Source organism: Hypanus sabinus, chromosome 4 (genome assembly GCF_030144855.1).
Source record: "Hypanus sabinus isolate sHypSab1 chromosome 4, sHypSab1.hap1, whole genome shotgun sequence".
Classification (NCBI taxonomy): Eukaryota; Metazoa; Chordata; class Chondrichthyes; order Myliobatiformes; family Dasyatidae; genus Hypanus; species Hypanus sabinus.
In genome coordinates this window covers 154,148,959-154,169,852 of record NC_082709.1, presented here as the reverse complement: position 1 = coordinate 154,169,852, position 20,894 = coordinate 154,148,959, and the positions used below count along the sequence as shown (strand labels likewise).

Here is a 20,894-nt window from a genome sequence, read left to right as displayed (position 1 = left end):
TACTTACTTCAGTCAGATACTTACGTGGCATTACTGCTAAGGTTATATTGCAGGTTGCTTCTCTGATTTTATTTTTTGAAGTACAAATGAAGAAACCTGATGATGTGGCTGAAATATTTTTTAGAACTAAGCCATCTGTTTCTGAGGAATAAAATAAATACTTTTAAAATACGTAATTTATTAAAGTTAAGTAATTATCCCTCAATCATTTCGCTTCCTCTAATTATGTGAATTTGCTGTCCATCTGACCATGAGTCTCTTAAAATAAATCTGTGCTTAAAAATTAAAAGGCAAGTACACTTTCAAACAGTTCACTTGTTAAAATTATTAAATGCAACACACAATTAAATTAGTAGATTGTCTTAGTTCATTTTCAGTTATTGTTGAATTCATATTCATAATTTGTAGTTGAACAACTACTCACTTTTGGAGCTGAGCCAAATCTCAATTGTATTGATTTAACAACACCAAGCTGCTTTGCGTATATACAATCAGGAGCTTTGTTTAAGGATATTCTAGATCACTATTCTGATTTTGCTGATGAATGGCAGCTTTTACAGAGTAAACTGCAACTAATTGTTAGCAGAAAATAAAGAAAACTGACTGTAATTTCAGGTTTCATTTGGCCTCAAAGTGGAAGTACTATTTCTTCATGTTAAACAATTCATTTTCTGGGTGTAGAGGTATGTGCCTCTACTATTAATAAAGTTTTAGAAGAGAGCCAAGCCAGTTTTTCTACCAATTTACCAATGCCTAGGGCTTGAAGTGTAAATAGCAGAAATGAAGGAACCCATTGGTTCAGAAAACTAAAATACAGTCAAGTTGAATTGATGTTATCTGTGAGCTCATTATTACTCAGAATGATTACTCTCAGTATGTTGGTAATGAAAAAAAAATCACAAATTCTGGTAAGGACAGAAGCAACATCTGTCAATTAGTCTGAATATATCCCACTTTTGATGAATGTTTACAAGTGCTACTAACCCTGGACGGTTGTTTGAGGCAACTGCCTTAACTGATTCTGTGGACTGTAGCTCTTCCAAGAGTAAACTGGTTTTGGTGATCCTTCCTTGGAGTGACAGGTCAATTTAACAGTTTGTCCATATTCAGCTGTTCCGTCTATTGAACAAACTGGTGGCGATGGTGGTACTGCAAATCAAAGTCAGTAGGAGTCATTAAATTTCCCTTTTCAGAGGAATGAGATCATGACAGTGTTAATATTCATGCAGGATCATGGGAATGTGAAATTGCTGTCAATTTTCTGTGGAACAATATAGAACAGTTTACATTTTTACTGTGCCTTTAATGTAGTAAACTGTCCCAACTTGTTTCACAAGTGTTCCCAAACAAATTTTGGCACAAAGCTTATATGTTACAGTAGGATAGGTGATAAAGAGAAGGGAGGGAGGGAGAGATGAAAAAAGGCTGAGAGACCAGGACAGAAAAACATGGGGATTGAGTACTTTCTCTGGTTTAATCAGCTACAGACATAACTGCCGATGACTGAGGCTGGAATGGTGATGCACAATGCAAGGAATACACATTTCTTGGAGTCTGGAAAGGCTGGCTGATGTTACAGACATAGGGAATGCCAATGCCAAAGACTTGTTTAAATATCATCTATTTGCAAATTTTACTCTCTTATCACTGCAGTATCTGCAATGGACATTTTGCAGCATTTTCATATTTTTGTACTTATAACACTAGACAACAAAGATTTTGCTTCCTGAATACCTTTAGGTGTATATTATGAATTTTGGGCTACTGATCATGAAAATCACCATGAGATTTCTCTATCACACACCATTTTTTGAAATCACTTGTATTTATTATTTCAATTCATAATTCAAATCAATTAAAATGTTGCCTACAACGTAAGCTGGAAAGTTCCCTATCTTGTCCAGGCATGTTTGGGCGGTGCGGCTGCTGCATGGCAGGACAGGTTTTAGTAATAGTTATTGGGTTCAGGACTGTAAGGATGGAATTTGCTATCACCAGGCACAAACATTTCTATGAAGGATTTTGATATTTTTGGACAGATGATTCCCAGAATAACTGATGCCAAGATTAAGGAAAGCATTTTTGTTGGTCCACAAATCAAACAGGTCATCAATGACAGGCAATTTGAAGAGTTTCTACTGGGACCGGAGAAAATCACATGGAAGGCATTCAAGGAAGTTGTTGAAAGTTTTCTCGGCATCTACAGAGCACCAAACTACATGCAGCTGGTTGAAAGCATGCTTCAAGCATATAAAACCATGAAATGCAACGTGTCACTAAAGATTCATTTTCTGCATTCCCATTTAGACTTCTTCCCTGCAAATCCTGGTGCTGTTAGTGATGAGCGTGGTGAAAGGTTTCACCAGGACATTGTGGTCATGGAGAAAAGATACCAGGGCAACTGGAATCCTTCAATACTGGCAAATTATTGTTGGACACTTAAGCAAGAAGCCTCAGACACTGAGTACAAATGAAAATCATTAGCAAAACATTTTTAACTTAGTTGAACTATTGCAAAGCATCAGTACCATTATGCAATTAAACACATTATATTCAATAAAAGTTAATTTGTTGTTTCTCCAAATCCCTACATGATACAAGTATTCTGAAATTATATTTGTGTTCATCTTCAAGCAGTCTAACATAAACAAAAAAATTCTGAGGAAGCAACACTTCTGAAAAAATTTGTTTTCCAGTGTAATTTGTATTTGGAAGGATTACAAAGTAGCCAGCATTTTGCTGTGTATATTTCAGATAATTTTAAATGTTCATGATTAACTATTGGAAGGAAACTTGCTGGTTTAGAGGGTAGCAAAAAGACAGAAAACATTATTTAGAATTTTATTCAGCTTTTAAAATAATTATGGTTTACTCACAAGTATTACACTAATAAAAACACACAATATCTGAAGACAGAAAGTATTAATTAACACAGCAGGGTTTTGATTATATCGAGGTAAAGTTTTAATTTTTATTATTCTATGACTGAAAATTTTCCTAGTTCCATTAATAACTTTAAAAAGCTGAAAATGTTTGTACTGCATATGATTTGCATAAATGATTATGGTAATATAGTTAAATCACTGGACCATCAGACAGAAGTACAAGTTTGAACCCCTGCATTCAGGTGGGAATTGATGTGAGAGAGACCAGATTATAGTGAAATAAGTGGGCAAATGAGGCTTAGCTTCATGGGCCGAATAGCCTCTGACATCATAAGAAATATGAGATATAGCAGCTAGAGAATTTGCAGTCAATTAATTAATCTTTTATTTTAAAATGTGTACTTAGTGAAATAATTTGTCATGAAAATTCACTTTGGTTCCTAATGTCTTCAAGGGAAAGAAATTGGCAATTCCTTCCTGGAACAACTGTGGAAAATTTAGATACACAAATGACATTTGACTCTTAATTCCTTCCCTGGTAGTAAAGGTTGTAAATTGCATGCTGTGTACCAGAAATAAGTAATTACAAACGGCATTCTCCAGTAGGCTCATTGCCTGGAGATACAGGCCAGATAGTGAATTGCACACCTGTGTTACCTCATGATAATGCATCATTTACAAGCATCATCCATTTCTAGCTCAGGGATTTCTGAAAGTTGCCATTGAAGACAACAACAATGCACGACTAGCTTAGAAATATATGACTTGCCAACCAAGAATCCACAGAATGGGACAAAATGGGTGTTATTAGAAAGGAAGAGCAAATTGCATAACAGTGCTTCAAACAATCTAGATTCTGCTTGTGAAAGGCTGTCCATTTTGTGGTGTTGCAACTGCCTAAGTTGATGTCAAGTGAGATGCGACATGCAGAGTCTAATTAGACACATTTTCCAATCCTTGCAGTTTAGCTACACACAAGGTCACAAAACAGCATTTCTGAAACATAAAAATTGTCCAGCAATAATGATTCTCATTCTGAATTTAAAGATCTTCAGCACACTGAGCAAAATTACCTTAAAAAAAGTGCCAACAACATCAGTGACAAATGGCAATCTATATTTCAGAACATAAACTTAACATGTTATTTTAAAAGAACATTAAGAGTGTACAACCTAAAACTAGTACTGTCACATTAATACATAGCAAACTGAACTTTGAATAGAAATTTTCTTAAATACCCTTACCCAAAACAATCACATCTATATTCCGTTTCCGCACGCCTTGCAAGTCATGAGGTGTTTTAACTTCAGTCACATAGGTGCCACTGTCAGCCACTTGGACATTCTTGATAATGATTGAACAATCATCTGTCTCAACATTTCCTGTAAAATTTGTTCTGCCCGTATACAGCTTTCCAATGCTGTACACTCCACCGGAGAAGTATTGGACCACATCAATCTTAAAGAGAAGCACAGTGCAACTTAGAATTGGTAATGTTCTGCAAATTATTCCTAAAGTGGCAAATGCAGGATACTTGCCATCATTTCAAACTGTAATAATTGCTTCCCCTTCAATATCTTTTTAGTTCTCTCCCTTCAGCAACTGAAGATTACCAATTATTCTATCACAGTAACACATGGGGATCTCATCCTGTACTAACGCAATCTTCTAACAGGTTTTTTCCTTAAACACAGGTCACAGTTTCAGGGTGAAAATAATAGGCTGGATCATGCTGACCAGGGGCTGGTAGTACTCAAGCTGCCAGTGACCTCCTGCTCCAAGTAGAAGGTGCTGGTGTGCTAGAACTCCTACTCCACTGCAGGGCTCAATCCAAAGGCAAGCTCAAATGTCCTCAGCTTAGGAGCATCAGAACCAGAGTTAATATCACAGGCAGATGTCGTGAAATTTGTTAACTTTACGGCAGCAGTACAATGCAGTACATGATAAATATAGAGGAAAAACTGAATTATGGTAATTTTAAATGTGTCTATCAAACAGTTAAATTAAAATAACTTGTGCAAAAATAACATTAAAAAGTAGTGAGGTAGTGTTCATGGGTTCAATGTCCACATCGAAATCAGATGGCAGAGGGGGAGAAGCTGTTCCTGAATCACTGAGTGTGTGCTTTCAAGCTTCTGTACCTCCTTCCTGATAGTAACAGTGAGAAAAGGGCATGCCCTGGGTGGGTGGGGATCCTTACTCTTAATTTCAACATGCTATTATGTTTTGATTAATTTGTAGTAATTGATTGTGTTGATTGTATTCTTTCATTTTGAAACAATTATGAATTAACTACATCTGCTTGAACTGCTTTTTAAACATCTCGGATAATCAGACACTTAAAAACAATTTAAAAGGCTTTTTGACAACAGCTACTCATCAAAAGGCATTCAACATCTTTTGGACGTGGATGACATACTTGCCACTCAAAAATGGCCCTACCTCTTGGGGTGCCAGACTGGCCTCCATGTGTATTGGCCCCCCAGAGTCTCAAATGGAAGGAGCAGTGATGGGAGAACAGCAGGGTAGTGAGTATATACACAGTGAGCACAATCTGGCCCATGTTTGTGTACAGTTTGAATATAAAGCCTTTGGAACATAACAGACTGCTTATACAAAATAAATACAACCAGGAAAATCCATAACAATTAAAAGCAATTGATATGAGAATTAATTAAAGCTAATTATAGAATAGTTTGTACTTAAAAGCATTCATGCCTTATGAACACAAATAAAGACAAAATAAACATTTGGAAGAATGTGAAATGGTTGATTGTAGTTGAAAGAGAACCATAGCAGCATAGGTCAAATATTTCAGTCATATTTATTTTTTTTATTTTGGAGATACAGCATGGTAACAGGCCCTTACAGCCCAATGAGCCTGCTCCACCCCATTGCACCCATGTGACCACTTAACCTATAGAACTTTGCATTGTGGGAAGAAACCACAGCAGAACAGAGTTCCCACAAGCACACAAGAAACATATAAGATTGTAGTAAATATGCAGTCACACAATATCTAATGTATATACATACATATATATATCCCAAGTCCCTGAGTATCTTCAAGAATCCCAATATCCTGTAAATTGATTGTGCATGGCTGTTGTCGGTAACAAGAAGCAGTTCTCAGCAACCCACAGATGAATGTACGAGAGCATGCACACAATCCAGTTTGTCTTCCACCAAGCACCTACTGGAGGGGTCAGTACCAACTGTTATGAATTTACCACAGCTCTGAGGGGCTAAAGGGGCGGAAGCAGCCCTCTCCTTCCAGAGAATCACAAGATCACTATTAATTCGGGTCTCGGACCCAGGCAAATGAGAGACAATGCAACAGTTTTGGCCATGGCTCTTAGAGACACCTGTGCTGAGGGCATGACCCTGCTACGTGACAGCTACCACGGATATGGACACCCTCGGGCAATGTGGGGGTGGGGATTGCATCACCCTACTTTGATGGACATCTACAACTCTACAAGTCAAGATAAAAGGGGACTGCAAAAGGCGGTACCCCAGAGAGACACACCAGAAGGACTCGATCGCTCAACGCTCCCGTGACAGCTGGAAGCCAGTCAAAAGCCACGTGCGCTCCGTGACTTCTCTGCCTGGGGAGCAGGTGGCTGATAATACCAAGAAGGATTTCGAACTAATAACAGGGAAACAACGCTCCCCTGATTCAACGGAGTTGCTTCGTCAAAGACCCGGGCAAATTCTGTCGTTTCTCCTCACTCTCTCTGAAACACGTGAAACCCAGCGATTCCCCAAAAAGACTGAAGCCTGCAGACTTCTGAGTGACTTTTATATTCCCAACGGACAATATATTATCCCCTAGACAACAGTCGAGATGATTTCTTAATGATGATTATTGCTATACCCGCGCTTTAGATTGAGTTTTGCCGATGTATATGTTCTGAGTGTTTGTATTAACCTTACTTTTGTGCCCCCCTTTATGAATAAAACCGTTCGAAAATAGAGCCATCAGACTCCAACGGACCTCTCTATCTTTGCTGGTGAGTTATCCAGTTACAGGATACGTAACAACTTCGGGTTTCTCGTCTCGGGATTTGACACCAAATTGGGAGGCCAGTGAATCGGGTTTGTAGTCCAAAACTTGAATCTGGTTACGCGGGTAGCCAGACGGGAAACCAGCAAAGATGGACCTGGGTGAATTTATGAAAAACCTGACTGGGGGGGCGCTAGAAGCGGCCACCAAATCAGACTTGTTAAATTTGGCGAAGGGGTTGAACCTCGCAGAAGTGAGGTCGTCCATGAAAAAGCGGGAGGTGCGAAGGGCCATAACCCAGTATTACATTGGGAAGAATGTGTTTGAAGCTGAGGTATTGGGAGCTATCCCTGAAAAGGTACCATCAAGTGGGACGGTTCAGTTAGAGGTGGAGAAATTAAGGTGGGAACATGAAATTAAGTTAAAAGAGCTGGAAGCAACTGAGAGAGAGAGAAAGGGTTGAGAGAGAGCGAGAGAAAGGGAGAGGCAAAGACAGCATGAAATTCATCTAAAGGAGCTAGAAGCAGTCGAAAAAGAGAAACAGAGGAAACATGACTGGGATGAGGCTTTACCCCTTCTGTTATTTGCCGTCAGGGATACAGTCCAGTGCTCACTGGGGTTCAGTCCGTTTGAGCTCGTTTTCGGTCACAGGCCCAGGGGCCCTCTAACCCTCCTGAGAGAAAAGTGGTCTAGCCCGACCGTTCAAGTCAGTGTGATCAACTATGTTCTGAAATTCCGGGAGAGACTGAATAAAGTACGCGCCTTGGCAAAGGAAAACCTTAAAGAATCCCAGGAAAAAATGAGCCAGTGGTATAACCCGAGAGCGAGAGAACGAGAGTTTTACATAGGCGACAAGGTTTTGGTCCTATTTCAGGTAGTTACCCATCCCCTTCAGGTGAGGTTTCAAGGACCATATACAGTGCATAAGAAAATAGACTCGCTGAATTACGTGATTGAAACCCCCGATCGGCGAAAGCCGACCCAGTTAGTTCACATGAACATGACGAAAAGGTACCATGACACCCCCTCCGCGGCCATGAAAACCGATCACAACCCGTTGGTATTCCTGGCCAATATGGAAAATAAAAACAGGAGGTTATTGAGCTGGAGTCTGATGCTGCAGGAATTCGATATTAAGATACAGCACATTAAGGGGAGTGATAGTGTGCTAGCGGATTGTTTATCTCGATGCTGAACTAAGTGTATAACTGTATGGCTCTGTAATTAAAAGAAAAAGCTTGGGTATTGTGTTAGATTAAAAATCATGTAAGACTCTGTACAACTCCGTTTTTAACCGCTGGTAAAAACTGTTTTTTTAGAGGGGAGGTGTTATGGATGTACCACAGCTCTGAGGGGCCAAAGGGGCGGGAGCAGCCCCCTCCTTCCGGAGAATCACAAGAGCACTATTAATTCGGGTCTCGGACCCAGGCAAATGAGAGACAATGCAACAGTTTTGGCCATGGCTCTTAGAGACACCTGTGCTGAGGGCATGACCCTGCTACATGACAGCTACCATGGATATGGACACCCTCGGGCAATGTGGGGTTGGGGATTGCATCACCCTACTTTGATGGACATCTACAACTCTGCAAGTCAAGATAAAAGGGGTCTGCAAAAAGCGGTACCCCGGAGAGACGCACCAGAAGGACTCAATCGCTCAACACTCCCGTGATAGCTGGAAGCCAGTCAAAAGCCACGTGCGTTCCGTGACTTCTCTGCCTGGGGAGCAGGTGGCTGATAATACCAAGAAGGACTTCGAACTAATAACAGGGAAACAATGCTCCCCTGATTCAACGGAGTTGCTTCATCAAAGACCCGGGCAAGTTCTGTCGTTTCTCCTCACTCTCTCTGAAACACGTGAAACCCAGCGATTCCCCAAAAAGACTGAAGCCTGCAGACTTCTGAGTGACTTTTATATTTCCAACGGACAATATATTATCCCCTAGACAACAGTCGAGATTATTTCTTAATGATGATTATTGCTATACCCGCGCTTTAGATTGAGTTTTGTCGATGTATATGTTCTGAGTGTTTGTATTAACCTTACTTTTGTGCCCCCCTTTATGAATAAAACCATTCGAAAATAGAGCCATCAGACTCCAACGGACCTCTCTATCTTTGCTGGTGAGTTATCCAGTTACAGGATACGTAACACAACCAAACAGCACTGTGCCATCTCCTCTCCTGGGTTGCTGCAACGGGTACGCCTGTGGCTTGAGGCCTACAGCTGAGGTCACGCTGCTCTCCTGCTCTCTGTCTCACCAATAAACATGAGGAGTGGACTTGCAATATCTTACATTACCAATGCCCAACAGGGTTTTGCCATCACAAGAGAAATGCTTATACCACAAGCATTGTTGAGAGTTCTGACAAAGCAGAGCAGATGTTCCTGTTCACTACACATATGGGAAGCTTTCACTATGGAGCTGCTGGAAGGGCAGCAAGAGAGGGTCCTAGAGCAAGGAAGAGGGCTCCTAATGGAGAAGCGACCCACCCAGAGGCAATAGTCATTAAGTTCTGCCGCCTACTGAGGACAGAGATACAGTCTCAAATTGCTCAGACTGTGGCAATGAAGATCCCAGTACCCTGCGCTTCCAGATCATTTCCGGCAGTGGCTGAAACAAACAGCTTCACAGAAGCCTTTTCCTTCAGGAGAGGGGAATTCACCTTGTTAAGTAGATAGCAACAGCCAGCACAGACCCATGATTTGGACAGATAATGGGCTTTCTGATGGTTCAGGAAGTGGCAGACAACAAATATCTCCATGTGTACTCAATAGAGAAACCCCAACATATTCATAGACAGGGAAGGTTATCACTTTCTGCATGTAATTTATGCCGGTTCCCTAAGGTTGGCATAGCCGGTGTGGTAATGGGGACAAGCTCCACTACTTGTTAAATGCTCCCAGTGACATGCTTCTCAAATTGTCTCTGTGAACCAAGTCCAGCTCCTGGCCTTCATGTGTGTCTCAGCTACTAAGCCTGGTGGAACTGTTTCTAATAACAGGAGAAAGGGCAAAGGTGGGTTACGGGCACCTTAAGACCAGTCCCTTTAGGCACATGGGGCTTGTCAGCCATGGTTGGCAGCTTATCTAGGAAAAGGAAAACTCTAATCTCAAACCTCTGCTTGCCTTCTGGCTACACCCATTCATGAGCAAGGCTTCAGGAGTAAACCCCGAGGAAAAGTCCCTAAGGCAGTCCTACATTGAGTTCAACACTGACTGGCAACTCCTGCGACGCTGTTGGTGCCAAACTGTATGGGTCTCTGCTGTTCACTTGGATTCATCAGCTGCATGGAGGGGGGAGCCTGCTGTATGGGCAACAGCTTGCTCCTCATATCCTGCTGACTGGCTTGTGTATCTCAATATCCACAGATGACCCCTACCAATGGGTGGCCTCAATTTATGCCTGAGAGGGTCAAGGCCGTGCACTTAGGATAACCAATTTGCCAACTTCATTCAGCTGCCATGCTGGACTAATGGTTGAGTTCTGTGGTGCAGGGATTATCATTCTGCTGTCTGCCTCCTGTAAAAACTGATGAGTCCATGCACAGTAGGAGGCATGGAGCTACAAGGATCAGAGTGTGAACCAAGGATTGACAGTGGGGCAAGGGTATGAGGGCAGATGAACATAACGTCATCAAACCATATGCTCAGAACCTACCATGCACATACACCACAGACCACCAGAGTTAACCATGACTTGTATTATTGTTGTATTTGTAAATGGTAAGTGAATACATTTCAATGCTCTAATGTGGCATCCATTGTAATTTAGTGCACTTTTTGTTTGCATATGGAATGCATAGATGCATACAGTACTGTGCAGGAGTCCCAGGCACATGTGAAAAAGTTCTGTAAAATGAAGATGCTTTCAATAATAATGAAATGAAAAGTTTCTAAATATCAAAAAATTACTTTAAAGAACAGTAAACAGTAAAAAAAAACCTAAGACCAATATTTGGTGTCACCACCCTTTGCCTTTAAAACTGCATCAATTCTCTTAGGTACATTTTCTCGTGCCTTTTTATAAGACTCGGCTGTTAGGTTATTCCAAGCATCTTGGAGAACTTGCCACAGTTCTTCTGCATGTTTTGGCTGTATCGCTTGCATCTGTCTCTCCAGATAATCCCAGACAGCCTTGATGCTGTTGAGAACAGGGCTCTGTGGAGGCCATAACGAATCTAGGGTGCCGGGACTTTTACACAGTACTGTATTACAACATAGTCCAACTTCTGTTGTCCATGCTTGTAGTGATACCTTGTGCCTTCCTAGACTTAGTCTGGAAAATAAACTGACTATAACCTAGGGTGAAGGGCATTTGAATGAGAGTTTGAGTTGAGTAGTTAGAATAATGTTTAATTCAAAGAAAAATCTGGAAGTCACGAGAGACTGTAGGTGCTGTTATCTGGAGCAAAACATTAAACAGCCCTAGAAACTCTCCTGTAGAGGGAAAGGAATTGACAGTGTTTCAGAAACACAAGAGATTCTGCAGATGCTGGAAATCCAAAGCAACACGCACAAAAAATGCTGCAGGAACTCAGCAGGTCAGGCAGCATCTTTTCAGGCTGAGACCCTTCATCAGAACTGGAAAGGAAGGGGAAGGTGCCAGAATAAAAAGGTGGGGGAGGGTAAGGAGGACAAGGTGATAGAAGATGCCAGATGGGTGAGGGAAGGGAGATGAAGTAAGAAGCTGGGAGCTGATAGGTGGAAAAAGCAAGAGGCTGGAAAAGGAGGAATCTGATAGGAGAGGAGAGTAGACCAGAGGAGAAAGGGAAGAGAAGAGGGGCAGTGGGGGAGGTGACAGGCAGTGAGGAGAAGAGGTGTGAGGTCAGAGTGGGGAATAGAAGAAGAGGGAAGGGGGGGAAATAAATTACTGGAATGACAAATTAATGTTTGTGCCATTAGGTTGGAGGCTACCTAGACTGAACTTGAGATGTGCTTCCACCCCGAGAGCAGCCTCATTGTGGCAGAAGAGGATGCCATAGACCGACATGTCGGAACACGAAGAGGGATAGGAATTAAAATGGTTGCCCACCAGGAAATGTTTCATGCTGAGACCCTGCATCGGGACTGAGAGTGGAGAGGGAAGATAGCACATGAAAAGGATAGGGGGTGGGTCAGACAGGGACCAGTAGATAACAGGTGGGCCAAGGAAAGAAGATAAGCAACTAGAACCAGGAGAAGAGGGGGACACAGAGGATACAAGTGCTGGAATCGGATAAGTAAGCAATGTGATAATGGGAATGTTCAGGAAAGAGATTAGCAGATGGAGCAAGATGGGGGAGAGGAGTCAGTGTGTGGAGCATGTGAGTTGTAGGTAGATGAAACCAGGATGGGGGAGGGGGTGAAAAGGGTGCTGGGATATCTTGTTGCCCTCAATTACATTGGTTTGCTGACGTTGCATTAATTGCTATTAATTCTCAACGCATGGAATTGGAAGGTGAGTTCAACAACAGAGATGGGGAACAGGGAATGAGCCCACCTGGGCAGCTGCCTGATATATTTTCATGCAGCCAATAGAAGCTACTAGCAAGTGGGTTTTTGAGTGGATTCCAATGATAGCTCTATGACACATGTTCCCAACCTTCTTTATGCCATGGACCAATATGAAGTCAAGTCATTTAACTGTGTCATGTATACTGACGAATGAGACAACGTTTCTCCAAACCAGGGTGTAGAGCACTGTAGTATGCATAATACACAATAACTTGTAAAACTAAGGACAAAATCTATAAATGGTTTACACATAAACATGTAAAGTGCATAAATTAAATATTGTAACGTACAGAGCAGATTAACCAGTAAACACTTTGAATGCAAAGCAGCAGGGAGTTCAAAAACCTCATGGCCTGAGGGAAGAAACTCTTATCCTGACCATTGTTGTTTTTATGGATTGCAGTCTCTGCCTGATGGTAAAAAGTTAAAGAGGATGCTGGGTGGATGGGTGGGATCCTTGATAATAGTACAGGCCCTGCTTTTGCAGTGCTCCTGATAAATGTCCCTGGTGGACTCTTTGGTCCTCATAGTCCTTTGTAGGGACTCAGCCTGATGCCCATCTACTCCCATACCAGATGGAGCTGCAACTTCTCTGGATAAAATGCATTTAAAATGGGGGGAAGGCCTCACTTTCCGGAACCTCCTTAAAAGTGGAGACGTTGCTGTTTCTTCTTGTTCAGGGAGGTGATATTAAGGGACCAGGTGAGGTCATCCATGATGAGAATTCCTAGGAACTTGTTGCACTTAAACTCCCTCTAAGGAGGAGCCATATATTCGCAGAGGAGGATGGTTCATCTGCACTTTCCTGAAGTCCACAATGATTTTCTCTGTCTTCTCCATGTTCAGGCTGAGGCTGTTCTCACACCAGCCCACCAGCCACTCCACTTCCTCTCTGGACTCCGACTCATCATTGTTGTTGATGAAGCCAACTACTGTTGTGTCGTCAGCAAACTTGACAACACCATTTGAGTTCACTCCTGTGACACAGGCACACGTCAGCAATATGAACAGCAGTGAGCTGAGCACACAGCCCTGGGGAGTGCCAGTACTCAGGGTAATGAGATTAGAGAACTTGCTGCCCACACGACTGACTGTGGCCTTTCTGTTAAGAAGTCCAGGATCCAGTTGCAGAGGGAGGTGTTGAGGCCCAGTGAGGACTGCTGCCCAACCACGAAGCAAGGGGTCCGTGGACCACAGATTGGGAAGACCTGCCCTACGAGCTGCTACTGTTAGGCAGATTACCCATTTCTACCTGAATTTTGCACTGACATTTCAGCCTAATATTTTGTCAGGTAACCTTCTTCAAACCTAAAATGAACAGTATTTTCTAAATGGTCAATATTCTAAAAGCAGTTGTTCCAGAGTTATGCCTCCAAAAATATAGATGATTAAAAGGCGTGGACATCACTAAAATATTAGAATGCTGGTATATGGAGAATGGGAGTTCAAGAGCTAAAAGTTAAGCAACATTTACACTAAACTCTGGTTAGACCACTTGGAGTACTGTGAATAACACTGTGCTCTACAGCTATGTAATGTCCTCACTCTACTTGTCAGCATGACTTTTCAATACCTGGACTCTCTATTAAATTACAAGGTGTGGTTACCTAAGACAGTGCTTTATCCCCTGGAATTTATAAGTTATCGATTTCTGAATTGAAGATCAATGGGGAGCTGATAGAGAAGATAATTTACAGGGTTACGGTAAAATAAGAGGGGGAGTGAGACTGACGGAGCTGCTTGGACTGGAGCTGACGTTGACTGAATGCTCTTTGATGGTGCAATAAACATGTTAAAATTTTAAGATGTGAAGATATTTGAAAAACAATGTTCCCTCAAATTTGTAATGGCCAGTGTGCCCAAAAGTCTTGCGTTGTGCAATTTTTTGCCCAGTGACAACAACAGTATGTGCACAGTGAATAATTTCTTCAATAAAAACAGTATAAATAAGCCAGTTCTTCAATCTGCAGACAAATCACCACAAACTTCACGTTGTCTGCATCAGAAACCGGAAAAGGAAATGTGATTGTGTACAATCATGAAATATACTTAACAGGCCAACGAGGTAGAGTGACAACCTTTTGCACGCAGTTTAAATACCTTTGTGCACTATTACCAAAAGATGTGTGTGTGTACATACCTTAGAGGGAACATTGCTGAAAAATAAGACATGGGCTGGGTATACAAGTTAGGCTACAGACCCACCACAGATTCAATAAGTAATGAAATAGGCTGTTGCCAATTCCTTTAAATGGAGGTAATAATTACCATTTTTGTGAGTAATTAATTACAAAAACGACTTAAGACATGCTTACCAATTCCTCGTTTGGTTCTTCTTCAAGTCGAATCCATTCAATGTTAAGATTGTCTCTCCTTGTTGTTATGCTTGTATACTTGCATCCTAAATTTAAATCATCACCTTGAGCAATTTCTATTTGAGTCTGCGAAACACTAACTGTCATTGCATTCAAAGTTGGCAACACTGTAAATTAAAAGAAGAATAAAAATCTTAGCAAACATTTTTTTAGGCAATCTGAATCTGTAAACAACATCTGCCATTTTTCCAAATCATCCCCAGTTCACACAGAACACCCACAGCACAATTCTGATTAAAAATGGCTTCCATTGATGCTGAATTTCATGTAGCAAGAAGATTGAGGGCTTCTCTCCATGAGAAAGGCAACTCTTTTGAAAAACAATTGCATCTGAAATGGGAGACTTTCTCCAGCCGAGTGAAAATAAAGGAATTTCAGTGGAGTTGAAAGACGTGGTGTGATTTTTGTCATTGCACCAATGGCTTGTGAAGTGAAAGTGGCCCCAAGAAGATGAAGTGTGCAAAATGAAAGAGCAAGAGCCATAAAGAGGATTTTAGGCAATTATTAATCCAGTGACTAGGTTTTTGCAGTGGTAGCCATTCAGATTAGCTGCTAATTAGAATGAATGTCTAGTTTAAACCTGGTTTTAAAGGATATTTACTGCCTGTTTCTTTATTCTAACACAAGCTCAGTCCAGCGAACGATACCAAGCAGAGGTGATTGTGCCCGCCAGCTCTACTTGTCATCAAGAGAATATTTTTCTTTTTAGAGAGTAAATGAAAACACAGTCTGCAAAGAACATTTGGTGCCTTTAATGTGACAATTAAATAAAATTGCATTGAAATTCCTCACATATTTCTCTTTCTTTTACAAAGGCAAATTGCCTGACATTCTCTGCTTTCTTCTTAGACTCAGAATTTCAAGTAAACAATAAAATCTGGTCTTTTTTGCATTGCAATTCCCATCCCTCTGCTCAAAGGCATCACTTCTTACATTGCTGGGCAGAGATTTCAGTGGTGATGTTATCTAATCCAAAAGGCAATTCTTTGTGAGCAGTGACTGAACTGAATGGTAGCTTTTGTTTGAAACTCTCTTCTTTCTGCATCAATGTAGGGGTCATGAAAGATGAGCAGAATTAGAAACCTGGTTGATTCCATCTTCCCTGCCCCAACAGACAGCAGGTCTCAAAGACACAAAATCCTAACACTTCAAATGAAAGTCTACTCTCGACTGGGCTAAATTTCTGTGACTCAAGGAAAATCTTGAATGGATAAGGCAAGTTTTATGTCACATTGAACAGCTTATGTTGTAAGGAAATATGGATGTCGTTCTTATCCTGGGAAGCAGTTATCACATAAAAAGCTGGTAAAGAAAGCAAATAGTAAAAAGAGCAAATTCAGAAAATCTCAAGGAAGACCAAGAGGCAAAACTAACTGATTTCTGTAAAAAAAAATTATTTAGGTTGACTCCATAAAGAAATAAGGCACTGGAATCACATAAGGAGCTATACTGCTTCTGACTGGTAACTTGATGCAAAGGTTTATTTTGATATCAGAAGATGATTTGATGTAAACAGTTTTGGTGCCATAAACCTTTTAAACATGCTCTCACTGTTAGCAAGATCTGAAAAAAAAATCACAAGAATAGATTGGTTTCAAAGTTTATTTAACTTAAAGTATTGCACATTCTCAGAATTAATATTTTATTTTAATAACCTGTAATGTAAATTGCAGCTAACTGACCCTGGTTTGTATGCATTGGAACATTGGAAAGTAGCTCATGGTGGAGGTGCCTTTACCATGCAATAAACGCTTTCTTCTTTGGCCAAAGAAATGTGAGCAGTGATACTTTATGATCAAGCAAGAGGATGTTTTATGAAGTCATCAGCAATGCCCTCTCAAAAGCATAGAATTTAGCATGACCTGTGTTTGTACAAAACATTTCCCTGCCCTCCACCTACCACTACCAAAATAAAAACACAATACCTTTAATCAATACAATGAATTTTTAAAATAAATTATCATTGTTATGCTTATTAAATGACTTTCTCACATTGTACTTAATAGTCAGCATTTGAGGGTGATTCCTTTTATGAATATCATTTTATTTTGTTTTTTTCTGTGATATTAAATCATCATTGAGACAACACAACTTTATTTTATTTCCCACCATCCCACCTCCCAAAATACATCACTCAGATTATCACCACTCATTGTTCCTGCTGAATGCCTCAATCGGTTTAATAAAAGGGTTCAGTTCTCCAATTCACAAATCGATTGAGGTCAAGAAAATTGAAATGCATGGACAGAGTAACATACACAAAGTGCTGGAGGAACTCAGCAGCACCAGCAGCATCTATGGAGGGGAATGAAGAGTCAATGTTTCAGACCCAGACCCTTCGTCAGGAGGGCCTCGTGTTAAAGTACATGAAGCTGGCTGAAGGTCCCCAAACATCCTTTCTCTTAAAGTATTTGTCCCATCAAGACCCGGTAACTGAAAAAAATTTGGATTGTATTCTTTTAAAGAGAAAATTCAATGGGAGATTTGGAAATGGTTTTTAAAACTATTAATATTTACATCGAGTGCTTCAGTTAGTGAGCTGTGATAGAGGAAAACTCTTACCAACAGACTGATACCAGTGAGTCATTAACAACTTTCAAAAGGGAAATTGAGAAAAACCTGGAGGATTTATTTAAAGATGACTTTGGAGAATGAGCAAGGGACAAAGAAAAATGGACAGTTCTTACAAAAGAGTGAACCCATGCACAATCAATTATTCTTGGAGTAAATAAGTTTGTGAGAGATTTGAAAGGACAAGGACAGGATCATGGCTGATTAAGGGAAATGTTTTTACTCAAAGACTTCAAAGACCAATCATTTATCTCATGTGTTAGCTCCAATGAGTCAGTGTTACCAAATGTCCTCCCTCTTTTCCATAACAATTCTATGAATAACTTTTCACTGTACTGTATCATTTTTGATTATTGTAAAATCTAACTTGCAAAGCATTAAAAAAATCACACCAATGTTGACAAACTGATGATAAACAAAGTTGCATTTTAATGCCATGTTCCACATTTCTTAAAATAGAATTATAGTAATAAGGCTTGTTTGTATCTTACAAAATGCTATTACATAATCTTTCCATGGGTATCAGTCACACCCAGTTTCTAGCATCATATACTCCTCTAATTGACAGTGAATTGTCCGAGTCAGAACAACAATAAGAAAACAGTGAAGAACTGTAGGAGTTCTGCAATTGCACTATAGTTATCCTTGTCTTGGAACATTAATCAAAGAACGTCCATCCATGGACACCAAAACAACAATCTGATTAATTAATCATTTATCCCTTTGTTCTTCATGGGATCTTGGTGAAAGAAAACAGCCTTATACTATGCCCCAATGATAAAACAATCACAATAGTATTTGACCATATAAGTTTAGGGCATATTGTGGTGGTGAAAGCTACCATTTAAGTGCAAGTGTTATTGTTATTTTACTTGCAGGTTCTGTGTTCTTTTTTCTCAATTTTTTTGTGAACAAGATGGATTAAAAAGGCAGTTACTGACTTTATAAACCACGTTAATGATCTATGTAGCTCAACCATTAAGCCTTTGAATTATTAAGTAATTAGAAATTTTAATTCTTGTAACACACACGCTGTACTCTCGCTGATTGAGGCAATCGTACAGTCCAGACTTAAGGCCGAGACCTTTCAGTGGGACTCCTGAAGGGTCTCTGCCTTAAACCTCGACAGCACTCTTATGAGCCTGCTGAGTTCCTCCAGCTGTGTGTGTGTGTTGCTTGGATTTCCAGCATCTGTGGATTCTCTCTTGTTTTTGATTAATTCTCAGCCAATTAAGGAAAAAAAAATGTTTTTAATTAATGAAAGCTTGTTTCTCCTAATGATAGCTATGGTCAAGAATTGAGCTTTTACACAATTCAAGAGTAGGAGACAAGAATGAAAACAAATGGGAAGCATTTACCCAAACGTTCCTTTCAAAGGAAAGGTCAGTTAGCGTTTGATCCAGACTGTAACATTTATTTAAATAAAAATTTTAAAGTTATTGGGAACTACTCTTGGACGTGCATTCTGCAGAGTCCAATCAAATTCCACGAAGTGCTGTGGTAAATGAAGAAAGGCAAAGGCTTTTGAACAGCTACTAAATGTCTCCGATGACCTGATGTATTTAACAATTCAAGATAATTTAAATACAATTGCAAAAAGTTGAATAAGAAACTACTATAAAAGCTGTGTGTTGGTTTAAAACATGAGGGAAATTTCAGAAGCCGTTTGCCTATAATGTAGATTGCAGTAGCTAGAGTCCGGTTTAACAAACAATGTTAGAGAAACTGATGTGGCGTGTCGATCCAAAACGTGGAATTTCCTTCCCTCCACAGACGCTGCTCGACCCCCGAGTTCCTCCCGCAGATTGTTTGTTGCTTTTACCTACACTCGCTTCTTCAAACAAATTGGTCAAGATCGATGCAGATATTTGCGGTCGAGCTAGCGGAAGGATGACAGCGGCAGCATCCGCCTGCCAGGTTCTCTCTGACCCCGCGGTACAACACACACACACACACACACAACACCTAGGCGGACAGGGCTCTCCTCGGATTTATGGGTACTACAAAACGCACAATTTACATGAGGAAAATTATTCAGATGTCAAATTGAATACAATCTGAGTTAATTAAATGCAAGAATTTTCGAAGGCAATGACCTTTCAAGTGCCTGGAGAACAATAGAATGTTTAGTAAATATAAGGGCAGAACATTACCAAATACAGCAGAAATAAAAACAGGAAGAGAACTAAGCAGCTTAGCCGCTCGAGCCTGTTCTGTTCCAGAGAGATAAGGACTGAGCCCACTCCACATACCCACTTTTGCTAACATCACTTAACCAAAATCAGCTTCCAAGCATTAAAGGCATTCGTGCACAACATTCCAATCTAGGAAACACTGACCTGCGTAGACTGAACCAAGTTCCCATCTGAAATATCCAACTTAATTTGTTTTTATTAATCGTAGACATCCCAACCTCCCAACTGCTCCCATACTAGCTGATTAAATCACCCCTAACTTTCTAAGCTTCTATGAAGTTAAGAAGCCGGGTTTGTACACTCTTATTGGAATGGCCTGGTATGGAAAGGTCCAACAGTGAGAGACGGGACTGAGTGGTTAGAAATTGATATAAATATGGTACAGCGTCTTGCCACTTGGAATGTTCTCTATAACCTGATGAACTTCTTCTACAGCTCTCTAATTAGATTTGGGTCGCACTGGAGCGCAGGGAGAATGTCAACGAAATGTTATCTTAAACTATGGTATTAAAAACGAAACCTTTCTTTTTTTAAAGCTTCCGCAATAGTGTCTTTTTTCATTCTAACCAATGTAGCAAAATCAGATCTTTCAGGATGCGCGATTTCCTGATTCTAGATAAATGTAAGTCTTGGTGCAGATGAACACACACACACTCTCTCTCTCCCTCACACCCACACACATATCAGGTGTACTCCAGGGAAGAATTACACAACAGCTGCTTGCCGAAGGAGGAAGTAGTCGTCGAGTAGGCCAAATATTGTGTGGAAATAAAATAAAGGATCATTTTTTAAAATTGCGGGACGCGAAGGGGAGAAACTCACATCAAAGTGATTAAACAAAGTTGGAGTGCATTGGTAACTGTGCCGCGTAACGAAGAAATGCGGTTCACGCTACCGGAGAGTCGGCTTTCAGGTATCGACGTGTGAGGTGTGTCCACCAGCGATTGTCCCAGCTGCGTTAGCCACAACTTACCAGACACCAACGATAGGATAACTGCAATTAGCATTCTTCAATCGACTCGTTGGGATCCAAAGAGATTTGTTTAAAAAGCGACTTTTCCAAAGGCGAACGTGAACCTGCGCCGTTTGTCAGATAACCTTGCGCCGGTGTAGGGCTCCGCTCCAGGTCGTTTTCCCCGGAAGACAGAGTACGTGTGAATTACTGGAGCACTCAACCCTCCTGTACTGTGATTGGGCTCAATGGCGCAGAGGGAAACACGGTTGCTTTCTGTATGGTTCTTACTATAACCACTGTTCGAGTCCCATCTATCAAGAATTGAAAATACACAGAAATGTTTTGGTTTTGGTGGTGTGAGCTCTGAGGTTTATATAAATGCATTAGTAAACGAATAAAGCAGGAAAATA

The 20,894-nt window shown here is 40.6% G+C and overlaps 2 protein-coding genes across 5 annotated transcripts in view; one reads left to right on the top strand and one right to left on the bottom strand.

The window, feature by feature from the left end:
• LOC132393365 (protein maelstrom homolog) overlaps positions 1-16,298 on the top strand; it is an 89,919-nt gene extending 73,621 nt beyond the window's left edge. The window contains exon 12 of one of the 4 annotated variants that reach the window (XM_059968483.1): positions 15,817-16,298. In XM_059968483.1, the coding sequence (XP_059824466.1) occupies positions 15,817-15,842 (26 nt within the window). In that variant the 3' untranslated portion in view covers positions 15,843-16,298. Of the gene's footprint in view, positions 1-2,105; positions 4,118-8,210; positions 9,617-15,816 lie in introns of those variants that run through there. The other 3 variants (XM_059968480.1, XM_059968481.1, XM_059968484.1) reach the window with 3 other exon arrangements.
• The window catches only part of LOC132393366 (cell surface A33 antigen-like), a 32,836-nt gene extending 12,164 nt beyond the window's left edge, over positions 1-20,672 (bottom strand). Inside the window, exons 1-5 of the mRNA XM_059968485.1 lie at positions 20,503-20,672; positions 14,704-14,870; positions 4,130-4,343; positions 985-1,149; positions 25-141 (exon numbers count right to left, since the gene is read on the bottom strand). Coding sequence (XP_059824468.1) covers positions 25-141; positions 985-1,149; positions 4,130-4,343; positions 14,704-14,870; positions 20,503-20,536 — 697 coding nt within the window. The 5' untranslated portion in view covers positions 20,537-20,672. The remainder of the gene's footprint in view (positions 1-24; positions 142-984; positions 1,150-4,129; positions 4,344-14,703; positions 14,871-20,502) is intronic.
• Between the last annotated feature and the right edge of the window lie 222 nt (positions 20,673-20,894).